The sequence below is a fragment of the Hoplias malabaricus genome, unplaced genomic scaffold, assembly GCF_029633855.1.
Source record: "Hoplias malabaricus isolate fHopMal1 unplaced genomic scaffold, fHopMal1.hap1 scaffold_97, whole genome shotgun sequence".
NCBI lineage: Eukaryota > Metazoa > Chordata > Actinopteri > Characiformes > Erythrinidae > Hoplias > Hoplias malabaricus.
The window spans coordinates 113,050-135,549 of NW_027100821.1; the positions used below are offsets into that span (position 1 = coordinate 113,050).

Sequence of the window (22,500 nt, forward strand, 5' to 3'; positions counted from 1 at the left end):
CAGTGAGGTAAAGCTAAAGCCGATACTCCAGAACACGGGCCGTATCCCCTCTGTGGAACACAGCGACGGCCTTTCTTCACTGCATTCAGAAGACACCGCCCCTTAAAACACAGAGCCTTCCAGTGATCAAAGAAGAACAAACACAATGCTCAGAGTCAGCGAGCCAAAGTCCTGACCTTAATCTGAAGGAACTGATCCTGAGTCCAACGTCACATACCCCACAAGCTCAGTGAGAAATACATTAATGAATAACAATCAACAGATTCCAAACCCAAACGACTAAAGCCTCCACGCTCACATTCACCACCCTCCGAACCTCAGCGTCCAGGAGTTTACACAGATTTAAAAGCTCTGGTGTAGACACAGCACGAGACCATCACTCCTCCAGATCAGATTAGATCAACAACAAGAGTGTGTGTGTGTGTGGGGGGGGGGGCAGCTCAGCCCACATCAACACACTCTAACTGGAATCATGCCTGACACATTAGGACCCATCCACTCTGTGTTTGTGTAGAACCTCGGAGGTCATTTAGAGGATTTTGAGGAAGGGTAAGGACTAATAAGAGCTAGCTAGTAGCTTAGCGTTAGCTTAGCTAGTATCCCACAGATAAAAGCCCCAGCCAGTGCTGCTCACCGAGAACCGGGTTCTAACGTTTCCTGCCTGAATAAGAGCTCTAAGCTGGTATTAGTTTGGCACAGAACTCCCATCTATCCACGCGAACGTCTCCCTCTCCGTCACGTTGCTCAGATGTAATCGAAACAGCCCTTTCTCACTGGGGCTTATCTGTATCTGAAGGTACGTTGGTCAATAGGCCACTGCTGAATCAGGATTGTTACGGGCTGAAAGGGTACTACTCAACGCCTCTTTGATCTCCAGACTGAGAAAAGCCTTCATCCTGTGGGCATTTAGACGCAAAAGTAGACCTCAGGAGTGCGAGTGTGTCGTTTGGGCCTGAGCCTGAGGTTCTGTGTGTGTACTGGATGAGTCACAATTCGCAGGACACCACCATTTACTTCGTTTACCCACGTTTACCCAATCCGTGCAGTGAAACACACATTTACACACAAATGAACACTAGGGGGCAGTGAGCACACGGTCCTAGACACACCGCCCCGGGAGCAGCTGGGGTGGGGTGGTTACATGCCTAGTTCCCGAACCACCAGGCCACGGCTGCCCCGAGTGTGTGAGGGGCCTGTCTTTTACGCTATGTCTGGAAAATGGCCGCCATATTGGATCAAGGCCAAGTCTTTCTAATTGGAAGGGGGTCATGTAGCACATCAAAGAAGACCAGAATATTCCCAGAAACCAACTGCCACTTATAGATTTGCAATATCTCTTGTGGTTCAAAAGTTATCAACACAGAAATTTCAAAATATTTGTTGTCCACTACAGACTCGACCGAAATGCCTTTGGTTTCTGAATTAAAAAGGTTCAAGTTCAAGAAGTTTATTTTCACTTCAGCAGTACACAGTGTTTACAGTACACAGTGAAACGAAAGCACAGCCCTGCAACTTTGAACTCGCCCTGTATTTAAACATATAACATATATATGACATCGAAAGCACAGCCCATTGTGTGGTGGATCCTACGATGCACCACATTGAGTACACGCTGTGGTGGTACCCTCAGTGGCTTTAATTCAGTAGCTTTAATTAGAGAACATCATTGTTCTCAAACCCACGCAGACACAGGGAGAACACACCACACTCCTCACAGACAGTCACCCGGAGGAAACCCACGCAGAGACAGAGAGAACACACCACACTCCTCACAGACAGTCACCCGGAGGAAACCCACGCAGACACAGAGAGAACACACCACACTCCTCACAGACAGTCACCCGGAGGAAACCCACGCAGACACAGGGAGAACACACCACACTCCTCACAGACAGTCACCTAGAGGAAACCCACGCAGACACAGAGAGAACACACCACACTCCTCACAGACAGTCACCCGGAGGAAACCCACGCAGACACAGGGAGAACACACCACACTCCTCACAGACAGTCACCCGGAGGAAACCCACGCAGACACAGGGAGAACACACCACACTCCTCACAGACAGTCACCCGGAGGAAACCCACACAGACACAGGGAGAACACACCACACTCCTCACAGACAGTCACCTAGAGGAAACCCACGCAGACACAGGGAGAACACACCACACTCCTCACAGACAGTCACCCGGAGGAAACCCACGCAGACACAGGGAGAACACACCACACTCCTCACAGACAGTCACCCGGAGGAAACCCACACAGACACAGAGAGAACACACCACACTCCTCACAGACAGTCACCCGGAGGAAACCCACGCAGACACAGAAAGAACACACCACACTCCTCACAGACAGTCACCCGGAGCGGGAATCGAACCCACAACCTCCAGGGGCCTGGAGCTGTGTGACTGCGACACTAACCTGCTGTGCCACCGGGCCGCCCAGAACATCACTGGGAGTTCTATTATTATATATTTTAAATAGAGGAGAATATAAAGTTACTTTAGGGCACACAACTGGACTTTAACATCACTGTTTACACTGAGAGTGTAGTGTAGAAATATATATATATATATATATATATATATATATATATATATATATATATATATATATATATATATATATATATATATATATATATATATATATCATAGAGGATAGTGGATACCCATAATACACTGCGATGTCATTCACCACCCTCCTGAACTCAGTCCCCAAATAATACGGGAACTTTCACAGCAATATATCAACGACCGCAGCGTCGTGGATTAAAAACTCACGCAGTGGTAGAGCGCTAGCACCAAGACATTAGTAACATTCACATGTTCAAAATGACCCCAAAACAACACAGATGTGCTCTCACCTCTTGCACCTCTTCTGGATTCTTCCTGGAGATGATCTGTAAAACAAAAAGCAGTGGATATAATCAATCACACGCTTTGCACTGAAGAAAAAAAAGAACTCTTCAGGGCAGCAGCTGAGAAAAGTGCTGAATCGCTTTCTGCAGGAAATCTCCACTGAAAAGTCAATGAATGTCCAAGCCCAGGACTTCAAGCCCATGTGGGTTCAGTGTGTTATATGTGTGTGTGTGTGTGTGTGTGTACACACACAGACATCTCTAAATAAACTAGCCTTGTTCTGTATGTTACTGGTTTATGTGTATCTCTGAATGTCTCTGTGGTAGCTCTCTCTCTCACTGTGTGTGTGTGTGTGTGTGTGTGTGTGTGTGTGTGTGTGTGTGTGTGTGTGTGTGTCAGAAGGAAGGCGAGGGGGGGAGGGTGCAAAGACAATGAAGACTTTATACAGCACGGGGGGAGAAAGGACAGTTCTCAAAAGACACAGCACAAGGCATTACCTCACACACACACACAGTTGGGGGTTAGCTGCTTCGCTAATACGCACAACAACCATGGATGTTGAGGGAGGATACAGTGCTGTTCCTTCACTCCATCCACCCCCATTGTTCCCTGTATATCCCGGGAATCAAACAGGAAGTTTTTGGCCCCAACGTTTGGCCAACACTGGACGTAGACTGTACAAAGGTAGCTCCTAACAACTGTGCAAACCCCGGCAGACCACCACAACACTGTCTTGCAGAGAAACCGTCCCTGTGCCTTCGACTCTGTAGACGGAAGTAAACCCCAACACTGACCGGCGCACAACAAACACAACAAGGTTTCTCAGTTCCTACGTCACTGAGGTTTGAGGTTAAATGCGGAGAGTCTATTAAGTGCAACCTAGTTTTATTCAGCAGTTTTTTTACAGAAGTGAAACACAGATGTTAACATCACGCCTGTTCCTGAGGAAGCTGAGTCCACTGAGGTACACTGAAGCATTAGAGCAGACTGTGGGGAGAATTCGACACAGGTTTTAGCTCAGTGTTTCTTTGATATTGTAAAGGGAATGAAGGTTTAGTTTAATGCGATTCCAAAATAGTCCTCAGCCTTCCCCTCTTTAATGAAATCCACTTGTTTCCTGCCAGTTCAACTCTCCCCCAATGCTCTTGATATTAAGGAATTAATGTGAAAATAAACATAACAATCTGTAGATCCTCGGGCACAGCGTGCACTCCCACCTGCTGCCACGAGGTGGTGATAAAGACAACATGATGCAAAGTCCAAAAACAGCTTTTAAAATCATGCTTGGTACGATAATGCACTGCACAGGACACTTGGTCTTGTATTTTTACACTTACAAGTCTGTTTTCATGCACTGTGGGGACTATTACATAGACTTCCATTCATTTCTTGGAGGCCTACAGGTAATATTTTGTATTGTAATGTACCTGTCTCATTAACCCCAAATCTAACTCTAACACTAACCACAAACCCTGACTTTTACCCTAGGTCTAAATTTAATAGTAAAACTTTTTTATCTTAATATTTAATAGCTATGTAAACATATCTGTGAGGAGTGTGGTGTGTTCTCCCTGTGTCTGTGTGGGTTTCCTCCGGGTGACTGTCTGTGAGGAGTGTGTTGTGATCTCCCTGTGTCTGCGTGGGTTTCCTCCGGGTGACTGTCTGTGAGGAGTGTAGTGTGTTCTCTCTGTGTCTGCGTGGGTTTCCTTCGGGTGACTGTCTGTGAGGAGTGTGGTGTGTTCTCCCTGTGTCTGCGTGGGTTTCCTCCGGGTGACTGTCTGTGAGGAGTGTGGTGTGTTCTCTCTGTGTCTGTGTGGGTTTCCTCCGGGTGACTGTCTGTGAGGAGTGTGGTGTGTTCTCCCTGTGTCTGCGTGGGTTTCCTTCGGGTGACTGTCTGTGAGGAGTGTGGTGTGTTCTCCCTGTGTCTGCGTGGGTTTCCTCCGGGTGACTGTCTGTGAGAAGTGTAGTGTGTTCTCTCTGTGTCTGCGTGGGTTTCCTTCGGGTGACTGTCTGTGAGGAGTGTGGTGTGTTCTCCCTGTGTCTGCGTGGGTTTCCTCCGGGTGACTGTCTGTGAGAAGTGTAGTGTGTTCTCTCTGTGTCTGCGTGGGTTTCCTTCGGGTGACTGTCTGTGAGGAGTGTGGTGTGTTCTCCCTGTGTCTGCGTGGGTTTCCTCTGAGTGAATGTCTGTGAGGAGTGTGATGTGTTCTCCCTGTGTCTGTGTGGGTTTCCTCCGGGTGACTGTCTGTGAGGAGTGTGGTGTGTTCTCTGTGTCTGCGTGGGTTTCCTCCGGGTGGTAGGTGGGTTGGCGACTCAAAAGTGTCCATAGGTGTGAGTGTGTGAGTGAATGTGTGTGTGTCGCCCTGTGAAGGACTGGCGCCCCCTCCAGGGTGTATTCCCGCATTGTGCCCAATGATTCCAGGTAGGCTCTGAACCCACCGTGACCCTGAACTGGATAAGGGTTACAGACCCTGAATGATGAATAATGATGATGAATGTAAACATATGGTCCCCATAATGTGATCAAACATGCACACACACACACACACACACACACGTTGTAAACAGTTCAAAGGTATGGGCACCTGTGATTGTCCTAATAAACCTTGCTCTCAGCTCTTTACACTGTTATATATAAAATGGTCCTGATGATCTAAATCAGGGATCACAACAATGCATTACATCAAGAAAAGCACGTGCAACTCTCAAAGGGCCAGTTAAACTGGGACACATCTCCAAGGCTGAGACACTTGTTCTCCACAACAGAGAGCCTGAGAACACAGACCTGCAGTTACATCACCCAGGCGTGTTTACCTTAATACATCAGTGACAAAATAACTTCATAGATGAAGATTTATGACATATACTGTACATTTTAAAAATGCCTTAATTCTACACAGCTCTAATTCAAACACTACATTAATCAATAGAAAGGTTTATTATGACAGAGTACGTGCCCTTTAACATGTACCACACCAGGAGAACGGTTGAGAAAACACTGACAGACCATGGTTAGTCAGCACAGCTAAGCTTCTGCAAAAGCTATGACATCTCTTGTTTACTACCAATGAATGGGTTATAAGGAGCAAATTAATGCCAACGCTTTTTGTATTATGGGCTGTAGAAACACTACAGCCTTCTTATTACATGCCAGGTTATAACACATCACTGTTCATTATTTAATAAAGGCAAAATATATAGTTTGACACGAACGTTCAGTTCCACCTTAAATACTGAAGCAGTTCACATTCTGGAACCGGAGGCCAGTGTCACAGAGCAGAATGGAACTGCTGCACCATTTAAGGTGGAATGACCAATTCGAAAAATGAGTCAAACTCAGCGTCATTTTAAAGGCTAATGTGCCACAACGTCGCCATGAAACTCACCCTGGCCGTTACTTTATATACTGTATATCCTTTCTGGTGCTTTTTCGGGTCCGTTACGGTGTAAAATCGAGCGAGTTCTCCTCTTTCTCTCTGCGATATCATTCTGATTAAGGCATTGCCACCAGCTTCCAGCTAGCAACACAGCAAAGCCACACAGCCTCCACTGCAGCCAGAACTAAACAAAATAAAAGTCTCTTATTATCTGTTTGTAAAACCTGGAAATGGTGAGATATCTAACGCGCTGGTGCAAATGAAGTGAGACGTTTATGACAGTGATAGTACAGTCAGGTAAATAAGATGAAATGGAACCAAACATTATTACGTTATTACCATTAATACGTACAAAGAGGAATTTAGGAATAAGAGAGAAAAATAGTAAATGAATATTTTAAGAAACATTTATATATCAAAAATAGCTGAAAAACCCAGTAACAAAAATATTTAAAAATAAATAAAATTATAAAAGTAAATATAAAATCATATGCAAGTAGAAAAGAGTAAATAATAATTATTACTTAATAAAAACTAAATAATAAATATTCAAATCTACAAAGAAACTAAAACTGAAATATTTACTAAAACGCTTAGCAAGTTCAATGTGACGTTGAGTCCAGAGCCTACTCCGAATCACTGGGTGCCAGGCAGAAACACACCCTGGACGGGACACCAGTCCATCACAGGGCCCCACACACTCACACATTCACTCACACCTATGGGTATTTGTTTGAGTAGTCACGAGTGTTTGTTTGTTTGCTTAATATTGAAGACAATATATTTATTTAATTATCATACAACAGGCACGGTGTCGCAGCAGGTTACACAGCTCCAGGGACCTGGAGGTTGTGGGTTCGATTTCCGCTCCGGGTGACTGTCTGTGAAGAGTGTGGTGTGTTCTCCCTGTGTCTGCGTGGGTTTCCTCCGGGTGACTGTCTGTGAGGAGCGTGGTGTGTTATCTCTGTGTCTGCGTGGGTTTCCTCCAAATGACTGTCTGTGAGGAGCGTGGTGTGTTATCTCTGTGTCTGCGTGGGTTTCCTCCAAATGACTGTCTGTGAGGAGTGTTGTGTGTTCTCTCTGTGTCTGCGTGGGTTTCCTCGGGTGCTCCGGTTTCCTCCCACAGTCCAAATACACACACTGGTAGGTGGATTGGCGACTCAAAGTGTCAGTAGGTGTGAGCCCTGTGAAGGACTGGCGCCCCCTCCAGGGTGTATATATATATATATATATGTAGATGTGTGTGTGCATTATTATTATTATTATTATTTATCATAAAAAAAAAGGAGTAGACGTTTTTCTCATAAAGAAACGGGCTAGGAGCCGGAATTCCTAATATGGGCATGACGCAGACCACGGAATGCTTTGACGTCAGCGCGTTTGTTTTCCTGTCCTCTTCCAGCTGTTGAGAAAATGGCCGCCGCGGCGCTGGCAGGGTCGGTGGGCGACGGCCACATTATGGACGCGAAAAAACAAGAGTATTTCTCCTCCATCAACTCCATGGCGCGGAAGATCATGCAGGAGCGGGAGAAGATCAAGGACAGCTTCGGCGCCGCCTGGGAGGACATGTCTCCGGCCGAGCAGGACACGGCCATAGACGACGCGCTGATGGAGCCCAAGATCCGCGCTCGCTACGCCATGCACAGAATGGAACGGGAAGAGGTGGTCTGTTACCCCAAACTGCTCATCCAGAGCGGCCAGAAGATCGTCCACTTCGGAGAGGAGGTCTTTATCTTTCCCACACGGTCTTTATATCACCGCCGCGTCTTGTATCTGAGCGGTTTTGCTGCTGTTTTCCGGCCCGGGGTGTCTCCACAGTCCGAGCCGGTGTTTACATGTCAATAAACATCAGCCACAGCACTGAAACCACATTCACGTTTCTACACGAGGTGTCTGTTTAAACAGAGGTGCACTTTGTAGTTCTACAAACATATACTGTAGTCTGTGTGTTGCTCTGCATACTTTGTTTGCCCCTTTGACCCCGTTCTTTCCTCGCTCAGGACCAGGAAGTGCAGGTTTGTTTGGGGTGGTTCTCAGCTGGTGGTGGATCAGACACAGCAGCAGCTGCTGGAGTTGTGGCTATTCAAAATTGGACAGAATTTCTACATCTAAATGTCATATAAATATACTGTATCAGTATTTTCTCTGCCTTATGATTGTGTCAGATGTATTTTGTTCATAAAGCAAGGGACCACGGCGTAGTCCAGGAAAGTTTGTCTGGTCGCCGTGACAATTATGAAGTCACGCTGAGGGTGTAACTGTGTGCTATAATTGTAATGTACCGTGTAATGTAATAACATGCTCCTGACGTCCCTCTTCGCTTCTTGTTTTGTAGGATTTGACTTGGCAAGACGAGCATTCAGCGCCCTTCTCCTGGGAGACCAAAGTATGTAGGGCACCATCACTAAAAATAACACATTTTGTCCTACATAGATAATCCCAGCAAAACGAGGCAGAATAAGAGAGCGTCTTGTTTTCCGTGGAGTCACAGGACGACAGGCTGTCGAGAGGGTGTTGTTTGAGTCTAGACACTTAGAACAAATACCACTGAACATACAATTAGCAATTAACAGCTCCGTGCTAAGAGTCTCCAGAAGTTGGGATCATGACCCCAGAGGGAGCTCCAGGTCAAAGGTGAAATTCTCTGATAAAATGATTTCTAAATAATGCTCTGGCTTTCAAGGAACAGTAGGTGGTATTTTTACTGTAAAATGATCATTGTGATGCTGCACTGACCTATAATAGTGTCAGCACTGCAGAAGCTGCACTATGTAATGTAAGGAGGAGGGTAGGAGACCACCCCCACCCTCTCCACTCATTTCTGGTTTTAGGGCAGTGCTGTAAAAGTGAGAATTCTTATTCGTAATCTTCATGGTTAAAGTTTCAAAAAGTACCGTTCTCTGCCCTGAACTATAGGTCGACCGCCTGTTTTAAAAGCGTGGTTTTGTGATGTCATAAAAGATAATTTAATTTTCTTTCTCTTTTTGTTCATTTATTTCTTTCTCCCTTTCTCCTCTCTTTTCATTCCTCTCTTCCACTTTATATCTCCACTCTCTTCTATCTCTATTAACTTGTCTCTCTCCTTCTCCTCTTCCTCTACATCTCTTTTCTACTTTCTCCTCTCTCCCTTTTTCTCTCCATCTCTTTTTCTTTCTTTCTCACATTTCTCACTCCCTCTGTCTCACCTTGTCTTTTCACTCTCTTTCTCCCTCTCCCCTCCATTTTCATTCCTCTCTTCCACTTTATATCTCCACTCCTTTCTTTCTCTCTGCTTTCTCTTTTAACTTGTCTCTCTCTCCTGTTTTAAAAGCCTGGTTTTGTGATGTCATAAAAGGACATTCAACCGCATTGTAGCTAATGGTCTCAGAATCCGGTTTTGTGTTTTCATCCCTCTCTTCCACTTTATATCTCCACTCTCTCTCCTCTGTCTCATTACCTTTCTCCCTTCTTACTCCCCCTCTTTCTTTCTCACTCCCTCTTTGTCTCACCCTTTCCTTTAATTCTCTCCCTCTCTACTCCCTTTTCATCCCTCTCTTCCACTTTATATCTCCTCTCTCCTCTCTGTCTCATTACCTTTCTCCCTTCTTACTCTCCCTCTCTCTCTCACCTTTCTCACCCCCTCTTTGTCTCACCTTTAATTCCTTTAATTCTCTTTCTCCCTCTCCCCTCCCTTTTCATTCCTCTCTTCCACTTTATATCTCCACTCCTTTCTCTCTCTCTCTCTCTTCTTTCTCTTTTAACTTGTCTCTCTCTCCTGTTTTAAAAGCCTGGTTTTGTGATGTCATAAAAGGACATTCAGCCACATTGTAGCTAATGGTCTCAGAATCCGGTTTTGTGTGTTTTATTCTGGAGTTTAATTGTTCTCCGTTTCTTTGCTCACAGAGTCAGCTGGAGTTCAGCGTGATTTCAGGGGCTCCGGAGATAGTCCTCTCGTCGTCGGTGCCCGAGTCCAAGCCGAAGACCGCTCAGAACGGCCGGCGAGAGGAGGAGTCTTCTTTCTGGAAGATCAGCGCAGAACGCTCCAGGCTGGAAGGGGAAAAGTCCGAGTTCCAGTCCCTGACCCCGAGTCAGATCAAGTCTCTGGAGAAAGGCGAGAAGCCGCTGCCCTCGTACCTGCGGCTGGATAATGGGGGGGAGGAGTCTCAGGCCCTTCCTCGGCCTGTGAAACAGAGAGCTCCCAAACCCCCGGCCCCGCCCCCTCCTCCTCCTACGGTCCCCATCAGCGTGACACCAGTGGCTCTGAGCGTGACACCGGTGGCTCTGAGCGTGGCCCCAGAACCCCCGACTCTGGGGCCGGCCTCTGGCTGGGAGAGAGCTCAGAGCACTCTGCCCTCTGCCAGCAGCCCCCTGGATGACGTCTTCAGCCCAGGACTGGCCCCCAGCAGGTCTCCGGCTCCAGCAGTCAGCACTAAAGACAGCGAGAAAGTGGACACGTCACCGGCCGCCAGTCCTGCCTTCTCACAAGTGAGGGCTCCCTCCTTTATCTCCCCCCTCTCTGTCTCATTACCTTTCTCCCTTCTTACTCTCTCTCTCTCTCTGTTTCTCACCTTTCTCACTCCCGCTTTGTCTCACCTTTTCCTTTCATTCTCTCTTTCTCCCTCTCTCCTCCCTTTTCATTCCTCTTCCACTTTATATCTCCACTCCTTTATCTCTCTTCTACTTTCTCCTCTTTTCTCCTTTTTCTCTCTCCATCTCTTTCTCTCACCTTTCTCACTCCCTCTGTCTCACCTTTTCCTTTCATTCTCTTTCTCCCTCCCCTCCCTTTTCATCCCTCTCTTCCACTTTATATCTCCACTCTCCTTTCTCTATTAACTTGTCTCTCTCCTTCTCCTCTTCATCTCTCTCTTCTACTTTCTCCTCTCTCCCTTTTTTCTTTCTTTCTTTCTTTGTCACCTTTTCCTTTCATCCTTTCTCCCTCTCCCCCCTTTCCATCCCTCTCTTCCACTTTATATCTCCACTCCTTTCTTTCTCTCTTCTTTATTAACTTGTCTCTCTCCTCTTTCTCTACATCTCTTTTCTACTTCCTCCTCCACTCCCTTTTTTCTCTCCATCTCTCTCTCTTTCTTTTTCTTTCTTTCTCACCTTTCTCACTCCCCGTCTCACTTTTTCCTTTCACTCACTTTCTCCCTCTCCCCTCTCTTTTCATTCCTCTCTTCCACTTTATATCTCCACTCTCTTCTATCTCTATTAACTTGTCTCTCTCTTCTACTTTCTCCTCTTCTCTCCCTTTTTTCTCTCTCCATCTCTCTTTGTTTCTGACCTTTTCCTTTCATTCTTTCTCCCTCTCTCCCCTTTCCATCCCTCTCTTCCACTTTATATCTCCACTCCTTTCTTTCTCTTCTTTATTAACTTGTCTCTCTCCTTCTCCTCTTGCTCTTCATCTCTCTCTACTTCCTCCTCCACTCCCTTTTTTCTCTCTCCATCTCTCTTTCTTTCTTTCTTTCTCACTCCCTCTGTCTCACCTTTTCCTTTCACTCTCTTTCTCCCTCTCTCCTCCCTTTTCATCCCTCTCTTCCACTTTATATCTCCACTCCTTTCTTTCTCTCTTCTACTTTCTCCTCTTCTCTCCCTTTCTTTCTCTCCATCTCTTTCTTTCTCTCACCTTTCTCACTCCCTCTGTCTCACCTTTTCCTTTCACTCTCTCTCTCTCTCTTCATCTCTCTTCTACTTTCTCCTCCACTCCCTTTTCTCTTTCTCTCTCTCTCTCCTCTTCCTCTCTTCTACTTTCTCCTCCACTCCCTTTTCTCTTTCTCTCTCTCTCCTTCTCCTCTTCCTCTTCATCTCTTCTACTTTCTCCTCCACTCCCTTTTCTTTCTCTCTCTCTCTCATAAACACGATTAAAAGTTGTATATTCTCTCTTTATAAACAGTTGTATGGTAAAGTTTGGGAACGCCTGGTCAAATGACATGTTTTGTAGATTTGTTTTAAAGTGAAAAATATATAATTTTAACCAGAGCTGTCCAAAGTGTTCCAGAAAGTGGCCTGTCATAAAAATAACTGAACAGTAGCCCAGTGCAGAACTAAAGGAAGCTTCCAGACTCCAGAATGATTTTACTGATCAACTGCCTTTAGGAAAAAAAAAGGGAAAAAAAGAAATGAACCCCAGTGCTTCACTTTAAACATGAAACAATTAAAAAAATGATCTTGATCTTATTTCTCTCTTTAAAACAGTTCAATACAAGCAGCAACATCCTGAAGACCGGCTTTGATTTTCTGGACAACTGGTAACACCGGAGTACGACCCCGAGCAGTGGAGCCACTCCTGAGACAAAGGACCTACAACCTTCACACACTCGCTTCTCTCACACACTACACACCACCGAGCGGTTTACAGCGGAACTCTGTAGATTTACAGCCGAATTAAAGCTACATTCATTATGTTCTGGAGCTTAGATCACTGTAGTTTAAGCAGTATTACTTTGTTAAATATACATTTTAAAAGAGTAGGTGGAGGGATATTAAAACGAGTGACTTGGTCAGTAACCGCAAAAAGTAGTTCTGCATACGATGACCCTGTCACTTCCAAATGAAGAATGTATTCCTGAAACATACTGATTGTAGCTTTAAAGCACAGTAGTGACTTTCTCTTTAAGCTCAGATCCAGATCGTAGCCCCTTACTCTAAATTAGGGCTGTGCGGTAGAGACGGAATACTATATCACAGTTATAAGGCTACTACATACAGCGATCGCAAGATTCCTTGTTTTCTAATTCCAGTTTAATAAAGAAATCTGCATTATTTTAACCCATTTTATTAATTATGCATTCTGGACCCTGCAAACCGCTCCATATATTATATATATCATATATCAACATAGCCACGGGGTTTAAAGGCTAAGCAGCAGCGATATGAAAGTGTCAAACAAATAAACACAGTGGAGTTTGAGTTCCTAACTTGTGTTTATTGATCGACAGAAAACATGTTATTTCGTATTTCTTAATGAGAAACTCTAATAGGCGTCTTGCCTGTGACGTAGATGGTGGACAACAACTCTAGAAGCTGCACTTAATTTAATGCAAAATGTTGAAAAAGGTGTGTTGTTTTTGGCTGCAATCATTCAATGTACAGTGGGACATCTGTGAACAAATGGCCCAAAGATCCCAAAATATCCAGAAAATGGACTAAATTTGTCAACTTTAAACGGGCACTTTGGAAAGGACCATCCGCTCACTCCGTTATCTGTAGCTCATTTCACTGGCGCTTTTCCAACAATATGGGCATGTAAGGACACCAACGAAAGGTGTTCAAGAGCCTCTGTAACATGGAGGTAAACAGGGTAAGGACACTCACTTCGCCTGTTTTAGTTGGTGTTAGTTAACGTTAGCTTGACTCGCTAAACTCGGTGGCTCAGATTATACTCGGCTACGTAGCTGCATTACGGAGGTTTATAGTGTCGGATGAATTCGAGTTCGACTTCGATCACATTTACAAGAATAACGGTACCTCTACATTTGAGTTTAGCTTATTGCTAGGCTATTGTCATGAATAATGTTGGTTATTTAGCTAGATACTGTCATAACAGTCAGTCACAACAGTGTTTTACCGCGGCGTTGTTCAGCTGTTGTCCACCAGTGACGTCACGGTCGCGTTCGAGAATTTCCGTAGCGAGCTCGGGTTTTTCCGTCAATTTAATAAAATTGTCAGTTTAAAGCAAATTAAGCTGCTATTTTCATTTTAATTCATACTTATATCTGTCAGTAACTACAATAATGTCAAATATTCATGGAGGTCCATTAAGTGGTGCTTAGCCTTTAAGCTCTTTAGCATAGTGGTGGGAGAGAGAGCACGTACACTGATCATGACGTTGCGTAAGAAACACCAATTCTGAGGTTCAAAAGTTAGAAATGTTGCTTAAACTCAAGGTTAAAGAAAGATATGTTTTAAACATTTATTTCATGAAATTCCCTCTCAGTTTGCTTTGCTGTTGCTTTTGTTAGTTTGCTGCTCATTGGTTCATAGCTACATTTAAAAGAACTGTAAGTGAACCAGAGCACTACAGTCATGGGGTCCATCAGAGCAGCACAGCTGGACTACAGTCAAAGGGTCAAATTATGAAAATCACAGCCTCAATAAAACATCAAAAAGATACAAATTAGAATATCTATTATTAATATGTTAACAGAAGAAGAACTACATCAATTGTGGCATTAAAACGAACCAATAGCAGTCTTCTGTGAGTTGTATGTGCCATAAATTGTGATACTAATTTACAAGCAATATATTGCGCAGCCTTAAGGCCGTTACACACTGACAAAGATTCCCACGCTGAGAGCACTGGGCTCTGATACAGATACAGCGAGCCCATTGGCTGGTTGTAGCGAGGCCAAAGCCTGAGACAATGGTGATTGGTTGGTGATATTTTGTCGCCAGGGAAACGGTGAAATCACAATTAAACACATGCGGCAGTTAATTTACGGTTGTTTTTTATCTATAACACAATATTTATATAAACTGAGTTCAGTGTGTAACTGCCTTTACTCTCTTTCATTTAAGAACCGATTTTGTGTGAGCAATACAGTAGCATATGATACAGAACATCCGTCTGAACTGGACCGACCCTAACGAGGGTCTGTAGGGGAGGGGCTGAGGGAATACGTCGCCCATTCCTGTCGGTACTTCGACTTGTGAGCATTTTTAAACGACGTATTCCTCTGGACTGAGCCGCCTGCCTCGTCTTGTTGCCTCACTGCCTGGCATCCTTTCCTCTTTATATTCCTTTATTTAGACCTCAGTACTAGTGCTGCACAGTTAGACTCCGTCAGAGAGTGTTAGATTAGCATGGTTTTAAAATGATGCATTTTACACTACGAGCGTTGGCCGGTTTTGTAGACTTTTTATACACAACCCTCCTTTCATCCATGTGTTCCTTGTATTTGTTGATGATTACGTATTGCACTCATTCGACGTGGGTCAGACTTGTATTTAACGTGGCCTCGTCCCAGTTTCTCTTCAGCCGAGCCTTTCCTTTGGCTACGCCCGGGTATGTTTAAACCAAACGCTAGCCCATCTTTAGCTTCTCCCTCCAGTTTTCCAGTCAACGTCAACACTAACTAATCACAAGCTGAGAGGGCGAAGACAAGCACATACTTCCTCAAAGAAATGTGAAGCCAACCTTTACTTCTTTTCGAACGGTGGTTACCACGGTGCCAACAACTCAACAAACAGTAAATGCCCAGATCTGTTTTGTTATCAGCCGCCCCGAGCGATAGGGTGAGCCAGATTTCTCTGGAACACTCAGAACTGCAGACGCTGATGGGAAAGCGATGTAGATTCAAGCGATAACACGTCAACGTCTCCGCCAGCTGTTCTCAATCTCAGCGCCACACACTCTGCACATGGGTTTTGGCTTGTTTTTGTGCTGCGATGCGATGCAGTCTCGGCTCCTACGGGCTTTGAGAAGCTGAAGCAGGTGCGGGGAGAAATACACACTGAGAAAATCCTGGGATTGGGATCTGCTGATCTGAAAGCGTCTGACAACGTGGGCAAACAGTGAGGAACGCTGTGGTTTAAGGATTGGGACGGGGCCTAACACTTGTACACATCTGGAATAAATCATCAATCATGACCTAGAGCTGGTACTCGTGCATTCTGATGTTATTACTGCATTATAAAGTTAATAAAAGATGGGGGGTACCTCAGTGACTGAGTCCGAGTCGTTATTATGTAATGCTTTTTGTGACCACGAGGGGGGGGTCTCACTGTTGTCTTGACAATAGTAGGGAATATTTTTTTATTTATTTATTTATTTTCAAGTATCAATAGTTTTAAGAGTTTCAATATCCACATCATTTGGATATTAATTTATGATAAACGTGTGTATACAGTATATTTTTGCTGTTCAACACATAGATAAATAATAATATAATAATAAATGTATTTGCACAAAAAATATATATATCTCCATGTGAAAAACAGTAAATAACCATAATTAATGATGAAAGAACACAGCCAATGGTTAGATATTATTTTCACTAGAACATCACCTTTGTGTGTGTGTGTGTGTGTGTGTGTGTGTTGAAAAGTGTAGTTTAAACTGAGTGTGTGTTTTCAGTTTGTAACTGTGTATCTATATGTTTCTAATTTATAATAAGTGTTTGTAGTTTATAAATAGCTTGACTTGTGGTTTGAAGTGTGTGTGTGTTGTGGTAGTGGGTTGGTTCACTTTCTTCCCGATGCCTAGATCCTCATCTGGGACAGATTTAGAGCAGAGTTCATTATGTAATGAAAGGATTTGTCTGAAGCCAGACTCCCCACGCCCCTTTACATCCTTCGCTCATCCACCACCAGACAGAGAGAGAGAGAAATAAACAGAGTGTGTGTGTGTGAGGGGTGGTTGTTATTTTAACTCTGTAAAGAGCAGGTGGTATTTTCCACTAATGCCTCACAGTGACACAAATGGAGACACGAGGTTTTGTCCTGGGAGTGATGGACTTTACACTACACACAGGGACTTCTATATAATATGGATGAGACATTCAAACAATGCTAGGTGTGTGTGTGTGTGTGTGAGAGAGAGAGGGTGAGACGGAGAGAGAGAGATTTCTTGTGTGACCTGGCAGTGGAAATTCCTTCCATGTGCAGAAGGAGCTTTTGAGAAACTCAATGGTTAGTGTCTGGTTTAGTGACTGCACCCTAAAACACACACACACACACACACTTTCAATCTCACACAAAAAACAGCACAGGCCTGAGGGGCTCCAACAGTGATGACACCCCCCGCCCCTCAGTGAATTAACACAACCTTCTCTGTGTGTTTGTGCAGAGAGAAGGCTGTCTGTGTGTGTGTGTGTGTGTGCGCAGAGAGAGAGAGAGGGAGCGAGAGACAGACACAAAGCGTGGAAGTAGGAGGTGGGACAGGAGTTTCCTGTTGTTGGTGGAGATTTACTCGGGACGAGACGGCAGAGAGAAAGGAGAGGAGTCAGTGGAGAGAAAGGAACAGAAAGGAAAAGGAAGAGGTGAGGAGTCCGTGGAGAGAGAGAGAGAGGGGGATAAAGACCTGTCGGGCTGTAATTACAGTGAAGATGTTTTCCGCGGTGCTGCTGGTGGCTTGTCTGAGCTGGACGTGTGTGTCCTGCTCGGAGACTGAAGGGAACACTACGGCGGCGAGCGTGTCTGACATTCAGGTGAGGACTTTCTGACAAAATATTCAGATAAAAAAAGCTAAGCTCCGCCCACATATTCCATCCTAGCAACCGTTGTGAGGTTGGACAAACGTTACCGAGCTCTGACAAACGAGAGACCGCTCTGTTATTGTTAAGATGCAGCAGACAACGTGGCCAAAAGTTTGTGGACACCTGTTTTAATACATTTCAGTTCCAATTCAATCAGTGGTAAACGTAGGCAGAGTTTATATTTTGTGAAATATGTAAATAATACATGCTTTAAGGTGATGTTACGGTGTGTATTATATTTTATACGGTGTGTGTGACTGGTTTCATTGTTTCCGTGGAGCATTATGTAAGAATAATTCAGCTTTATGTAATACAGGGTCTATTAGGTGGTGACTAATAGGTTTTTCTCTGCTCTGTGTGTGTGTGTGTTTGTTGAATGTGCTGGACGACTGTGATGCAGAACGATGGTCAGAGAGGGAGAGGGGACACTCCAGACATTGAGGAGCCTGAGCCTACACCTGAGCCTGAGCCAGAGCCTGAACCTGAACCAGAACCAGAACCAGAGCCTGAACCTGAGCCTGAGCCGACTTCTGCTACCTCAGAATTGGAGGACACCTACAACTACGTGTGTACGTCCACAAGCCAGAAACACACACACACACACACACTGTTCCTTCACTTATCATAACTAAGCAAAGACATGCCCATTCTCACTCAGGACAGGCATCTGCAGGCCATGCTCTTTATGCAAATTAATTTAACAACACACACACACACCTACCCCATCATTCATCTCGGCTCTTTGAAGCGGTCGGTGTCGATGGCAGAAGTTGCCAAAGGCCATTAAAGACGTAGTTAGTAAAATATGTATCCAACCACAGAGTCTTTTGCATACAGCCATCCATTAACACAAAGGTCATCCACAACGGACTAAAACCTTCTTCTTATGTTTGGCACACGTTTATCGGCAAATCGTGTGATTTTTAAAGCAACACTAAGTAGTATTTTTACCTTAAAATGACAGCTTCAAAAACACTGAGGAGTTGTCACTTCCCTGGGTTCAGCACTGCAGAAACGGCACTATGTAACCTTCAGAGCGGCCACATTCAGCACCTGTTCCTTTAAATGATAATGAGCCGCTCGCTGTTCACCCCGACCCCGAGCGCACAGCAGTGAGGAGCGAGGAGCAGAAGCTCTGGTTTTTTAGCTGTTTTTGCTCTGTTTTCTCCGCGCTCATTGTGTCTGTTTTGCTGCATTTAACCTCGTCTTTACGCTCTTAAATAAACACGGGTCCTGCACTGTGATTGGACAGACTCAAATGAGGAGGCGGGGCTATTCTGAATCTCTGCTCTTGACGTCAGAAGCGGAGGAGAATCTGAACGGCTTGTTTTATCCCGTGTTTTCTGACTTAGGCAGAGTATAGAAAACTGAGTGGGTGGGTCTTGTTTCACAGTGTGTGCGTTGGTGGGCTCCAGATTCGCAAAATAATGTGATTTAAAGTGATTTCTCGTGATTTTTGACAGTCCTCAGTCTAGGTGTGTGTGAATTTTAGACACAGAACTGAAAGAAGTGCTGCTAAAGTTAGAATGTAAGCAGCTGGTGAATGAAATACAGGATTGGTCAATGCGTCAGGGACGGCCAGTGTTTCCTGTGTTTACTGGACACGTCCCGAGCCTTAGGAGGATGGAAGGAAGGTGCTTATTGCGTGTGTTTGTAAAGCTCTTATTATGTGGACTCTATTATAGAGGCCTCAAGCACCGGGGATTTAGACACAACACGCTTTTGTTATTACACAACTATATTTATAAATTGTAGACTCACTGAATCTGAATTTACACGAGCTTTACACCTCGATGTTGACATGTGGGTGGTTGTAATTAAGTCAGGACTGTTCACAGTGAGGGTGAATGGAACCAGACGTCCACGTCTAAGACATAGACGCTCTTTCTCTCTCTCTCTCTCTCTCTCTCTCTCTCTCTCTCTCTCTCTCTCCAGTGTCCAGGCTGGCGGCGATGGACCAGTCCATCCACAAGCTGAACGTGGGCCACTACACGCTGGACGTGAAGGTGGTCCAGCTGCTGGACAGGGTGATCCGCCTGGAGCGTAAAATGACCGAAACCGAGGACTCCATCGACAGTGTCTCTGCGTACTGCAAAGACAACCGCAAAGAGATCGGACGCCTGGAGGGTGAGGAGACCCATCACCATCACCTTACCTCCACCCATACCCTCCTCAGCCTGTAGAAAAGGTCCGGAAGGGGATAAATAATGGGCAGGGGGCTTTGACGCCGCTCTAGCCAACAGCTGACATTGGGCTTGCTGAGTTTAGACTTCAGAAAGTCCCATTCTACTGGCCACTTCTTTTCTGTCGAGAAACGAGAGGTTTGTAAAAACTGTAGAGAAAACCATGTAGTGAAAGTAGACTCTCTGGAGCTGCTGCACCATGCTCAGTGCCAGTGTGGCTGTATACAATCAGTTCCCGACCTCTAGTGTGAAGCCTTCCCAGAAGAATCTTTGTATCCTTTATTTGGGTTTTTCTTTGCCATGGAGAGCATGAGTCAAATAATCCCTAGCTTGTGGAAAGCAGTGCCCAGTGTAATTTGCTTGAGAGCTTGGTTTTGAAGGTGACCCTCACTGACCCACAGCTCTGAGAGCACTGCCAAAGCTCCGAGTACAGTCAAGGGCAGAGATCCATAGAAAATAAGCTGACCATATGCACAGGGAGCAGAGAAGGACACAGTGAGGATGTGGCTGTTACTGAACTAATACAGAACGCAGTCCACCACAGGCTGGGTCTTTATGTAACACTGTAAGTAATGTAAGTGACTACATTTATGAAGTGCCTAATGGTGCGTTTCCTCTGGTACCTACGCTTTTCAACTCTACTCAACTCTACTGGGCTCTACTCTGATTGGTTCCTGGTTTGTTTTCCACTCCCATAGCTCCCCCACCAAATGTATCTAATGAGAACAGTGGTCTTTGGAAACCACAACAACGGCGGCGGTAATGTTAAGCGGTGTGTACTCATGGTGTATTGGCGTGTTGTTGTTGTTTGGGACTGAACACAGCTCCGTCATCAGTTCAGACAGATCAGTAGAGTTTGTTCCTTCCTTGTTGCAGCGTCCAGCTCTCGCTGGATTCTTTCGTCGGCCACCGATTCGAGGAGCGTTTGAACCTCTTCAAAAGACCACGGCGTCATTTTACGAGCTGCCGTCGTGAGTCGGATAAAAACAAACGTGATCTCTGCTGCAGCTGGAGATTTTACAGATGGAGAGTTGGTGCTGGTCGTCTGCGTCGCGTGGCGTAGAGTGACGACTCTCTCTGGACGATCAGCGCTCTGCAAGGTTTACACGCCACGGTTTAGTCCCTACTCGACTCGCTCTGAACCACGAGAGAACAACCACTAAGAACCAGAACCAGGACGTGATTCACCTGGTGGAGGAGTGGAAAAGCTGAGTAGAGTCGAGTAGAGTAGGGGTCACACAGTGGAAAAGCACTATAATGTTCCTCCGAGGTACCTTTATTTCACAGGATATTGCTTAAACTGTTTTGTCTGTGTATTACAGGCTGTGTAAAGGGTCAGAAGGTGGGCAGCAAGTGTTTCCTGTCATACCGGACGTATGAGACGTACACAGGGGCATCTCAGAAGTGTCAGGAGCGTGGCGGCCGCATGGCGATGCCTCGAGACCGCAGAGAGCAGGAGGCTCTGGCTGATTACGTGAAGTCAGTCTTCCCCTCGGGGAACTGGCCCGTGTGGCTGGGCATTAATGACCTGCGCTCGGAAGGGCTTTATCTGTTCGAGGACACCACCCGAGTCACCTACTTCCAGTGGAGGAAGCACTTCCTGTCCAGCCAGCCGGACGGCGGAAAGAGGGAGAACTGTGTAGCCATGTCCTCGGACGATGGCGACTGGTGGGACAACTACTGCGACCGCCGCATGTACTACCTGTGCGAGTTTGACGCTTGATCTTCGGTTGACCACTGACCTTTCGGCCATGTCACTCAGACCAGTGCCCACTGTTTCTGTTGCTGGTGTTGTATTTTTTACGTAAAGGTATGGGGAGGAGTTACCCCATGTTGTTTACCTGCAGTTGTCGCACATGTAGCCAATGAGGAATGTAGCTTTTTATTGTTTATCACGCTAACCAAAAGGGTTGCCACATCTCTGGGAGGATTCAAATAAATGTTATTATTTAATTTGATTTTAGCAGAATCTGTTTTTATTCTCCTCCTACAGGATGTCCTAGGAATGACTGACCAGTTCACTTTTCTAAATCCGTTATATAGTTTACATATTTAGGAACGCAATTCCAGGACCCTGTGTGACACTGCCCTCTAGCAAAGTGGAGGACCATTACCCCTTTCTGTCTAATCATTTTTAAAGGCATATTCCACATATATATTAATAATGCATCTAAATACGTGGTTTTACATTCATTCATTCATTCATTGTCTGTAACCCTTATCCAGTTCAGGGTAGGGGTTGGTCCGGAGCCCTGGAGGGGGCACCAGTCCTTCACAGGGCGACACGCACACACACTCACAGCTACGGACACTTTTGAGTCACCTACCAGCGTGTTTTTGAAGCATGGGTGTAAACCAGAGCACCCGGAGGAAACCCACGCAGACACAGAGAGAACACACCACACTCCTCACAGACAGTCACCTGGAGGAAACCCACTTAGACACAGGGAGAACACACCACACTCCTCACAGACAGTCACCCGGAGTAAACCCACACAGACACAAGGAGAACACACCACACTCCTCACAGACAGTCACCCGGAGGAAACCCACACAGACACAAGGAGAACACACCACACTCCTCACAGACAGTCACCCGGAGGAAACCCACACAGACACAGGGAGAACACACCACACTCCTCACAGACAGTCACCCGGAGGAAACCCACACAGACACAAAAAGAACACACCACACTCCTCACAGTCAGCTGGAGGAAACCTACACAGACACAGGGAGAACACACCAAATGTAATCGTCACTTATGTCCACTTTGCTTATGGCAGTGTCACAAAAACAGGGTCCTGAACCTGCCTCCTCCAGTTGTATCAGTCCATTTTGTCTGATATTTTGAACTGCAGCTGGTAAGTATTTTTCACTTCTCAACACTGAGATCAATATTCATTTGG

General features: G+C 45.4%; 3 protein-coding genes across 3 annotated transcripts in view; 2 read left to right on the forward strand and 1 right to left on the reverse strand.

Annotated features, from left to right (window-relative positions):
- arv1 (ARV1 homolog, fatty acid homeostasis modulator) overlaps positions 1–22,500 on the reverse strand; it is a 34,185-nt gene that overhangs the window by 4,633 nt on the left and 7,052 nt on the right. The window contains exon 5 of the mRNA XM_066658700.1: positions 2,871–2,906. Coding sequence (XP_066514797.1) covers positions 2,871–2,906 — 36 coding nt within the window. The remainder of the gene's footprint in view (positions 1–2,870; positions 2,907–22,500) is intronic.
- cunh1orf198 (chromosome unknown C1orf198 homolog) lies at positions 7,613–15,889 on the forward strand. Its single transcript, XM_066658702.1, has 4 exons — positions 7,613–7,964; positions 8,575–8,625; positions 10,122–10,703; positions 12,411–15,889. The coding sequence occupies exons 1-4, from the start codon at positions 7,653–7,655 to the stop codon at positions 12,465–12,467; spliced, it is 1,002 nt and encodes a 333-aa protein (XP_066514799.1). The 5' UTR covers positions 7,613–7,652; the 3' UTR covers positions 12,468–15,889.
- Positions 16,605–21,580, forward strand: clec11a (C-type lectin domain containing 11A). The gene is made up of 4 exons (XM_066658709.1): positions 16,605–17,362; positions 17,811–17,979; positions 19,346–19,537; positions 20,916–21,580. The coding sequence occupies exons 1-4, from the start codon at positions 17,261–17,263 to the stop codon at positions 21,314–21,316; spliced, it is 864 nt and encodes a 287-aa protein (XP_066514806.1). The 5' UTR covers positions 16,605–17,260; the 3' UTR covers positions 21,317–21,580.

Excerpts from the sequence above, each read along its gene's own strand:
- cunh1orf198 (XM_066658702.1), top strand. The coding sequence starts at position 7,653 with ATGGCCGCCGCGGCGCTGGCAGGGTCGGTGGGCGACGGCCACATTATG. Across the intron at positions 7,965-8,574 it reads TCGTCCACTTCGGAGAGGAG|GATTTGACTTGGCAAGACGA; the intron begins GTCTTTATCTTT and ends CTTGTTTTGTAG. Across the intron at positions 10,704-12,410 it reads CCAGTCCTGCCTTCTCACAA|TTCAATACAAGCAGCAACAT; the intron begins GTGAGGGCTCCC and ends TCTTTAAAACAG.
- clec11a (XM_066658709.1), top strand. The coding sequence starts at position 17,261 with ATGTTTTCCGCGGTGCTGCTGGTGGCTTGTCTGAGCTGGACGTGTGTG. Across the intron at positions 17,363-17,810 it reads CGAGCGTGTCTGACATTCAG|AACGATGGTCAGAGAGGGAG; the intron begins GTGAGGACTTTC and ends ACTGTGATGCAG. Across the intron at positions 19,538-20,915 it reads AGAGATCGGACGCCTGGAGG|GCTGTGTAAAGGGTCAGAAG; the intron begins GTGAGGAGACCC and ends TGTGTATTACAG.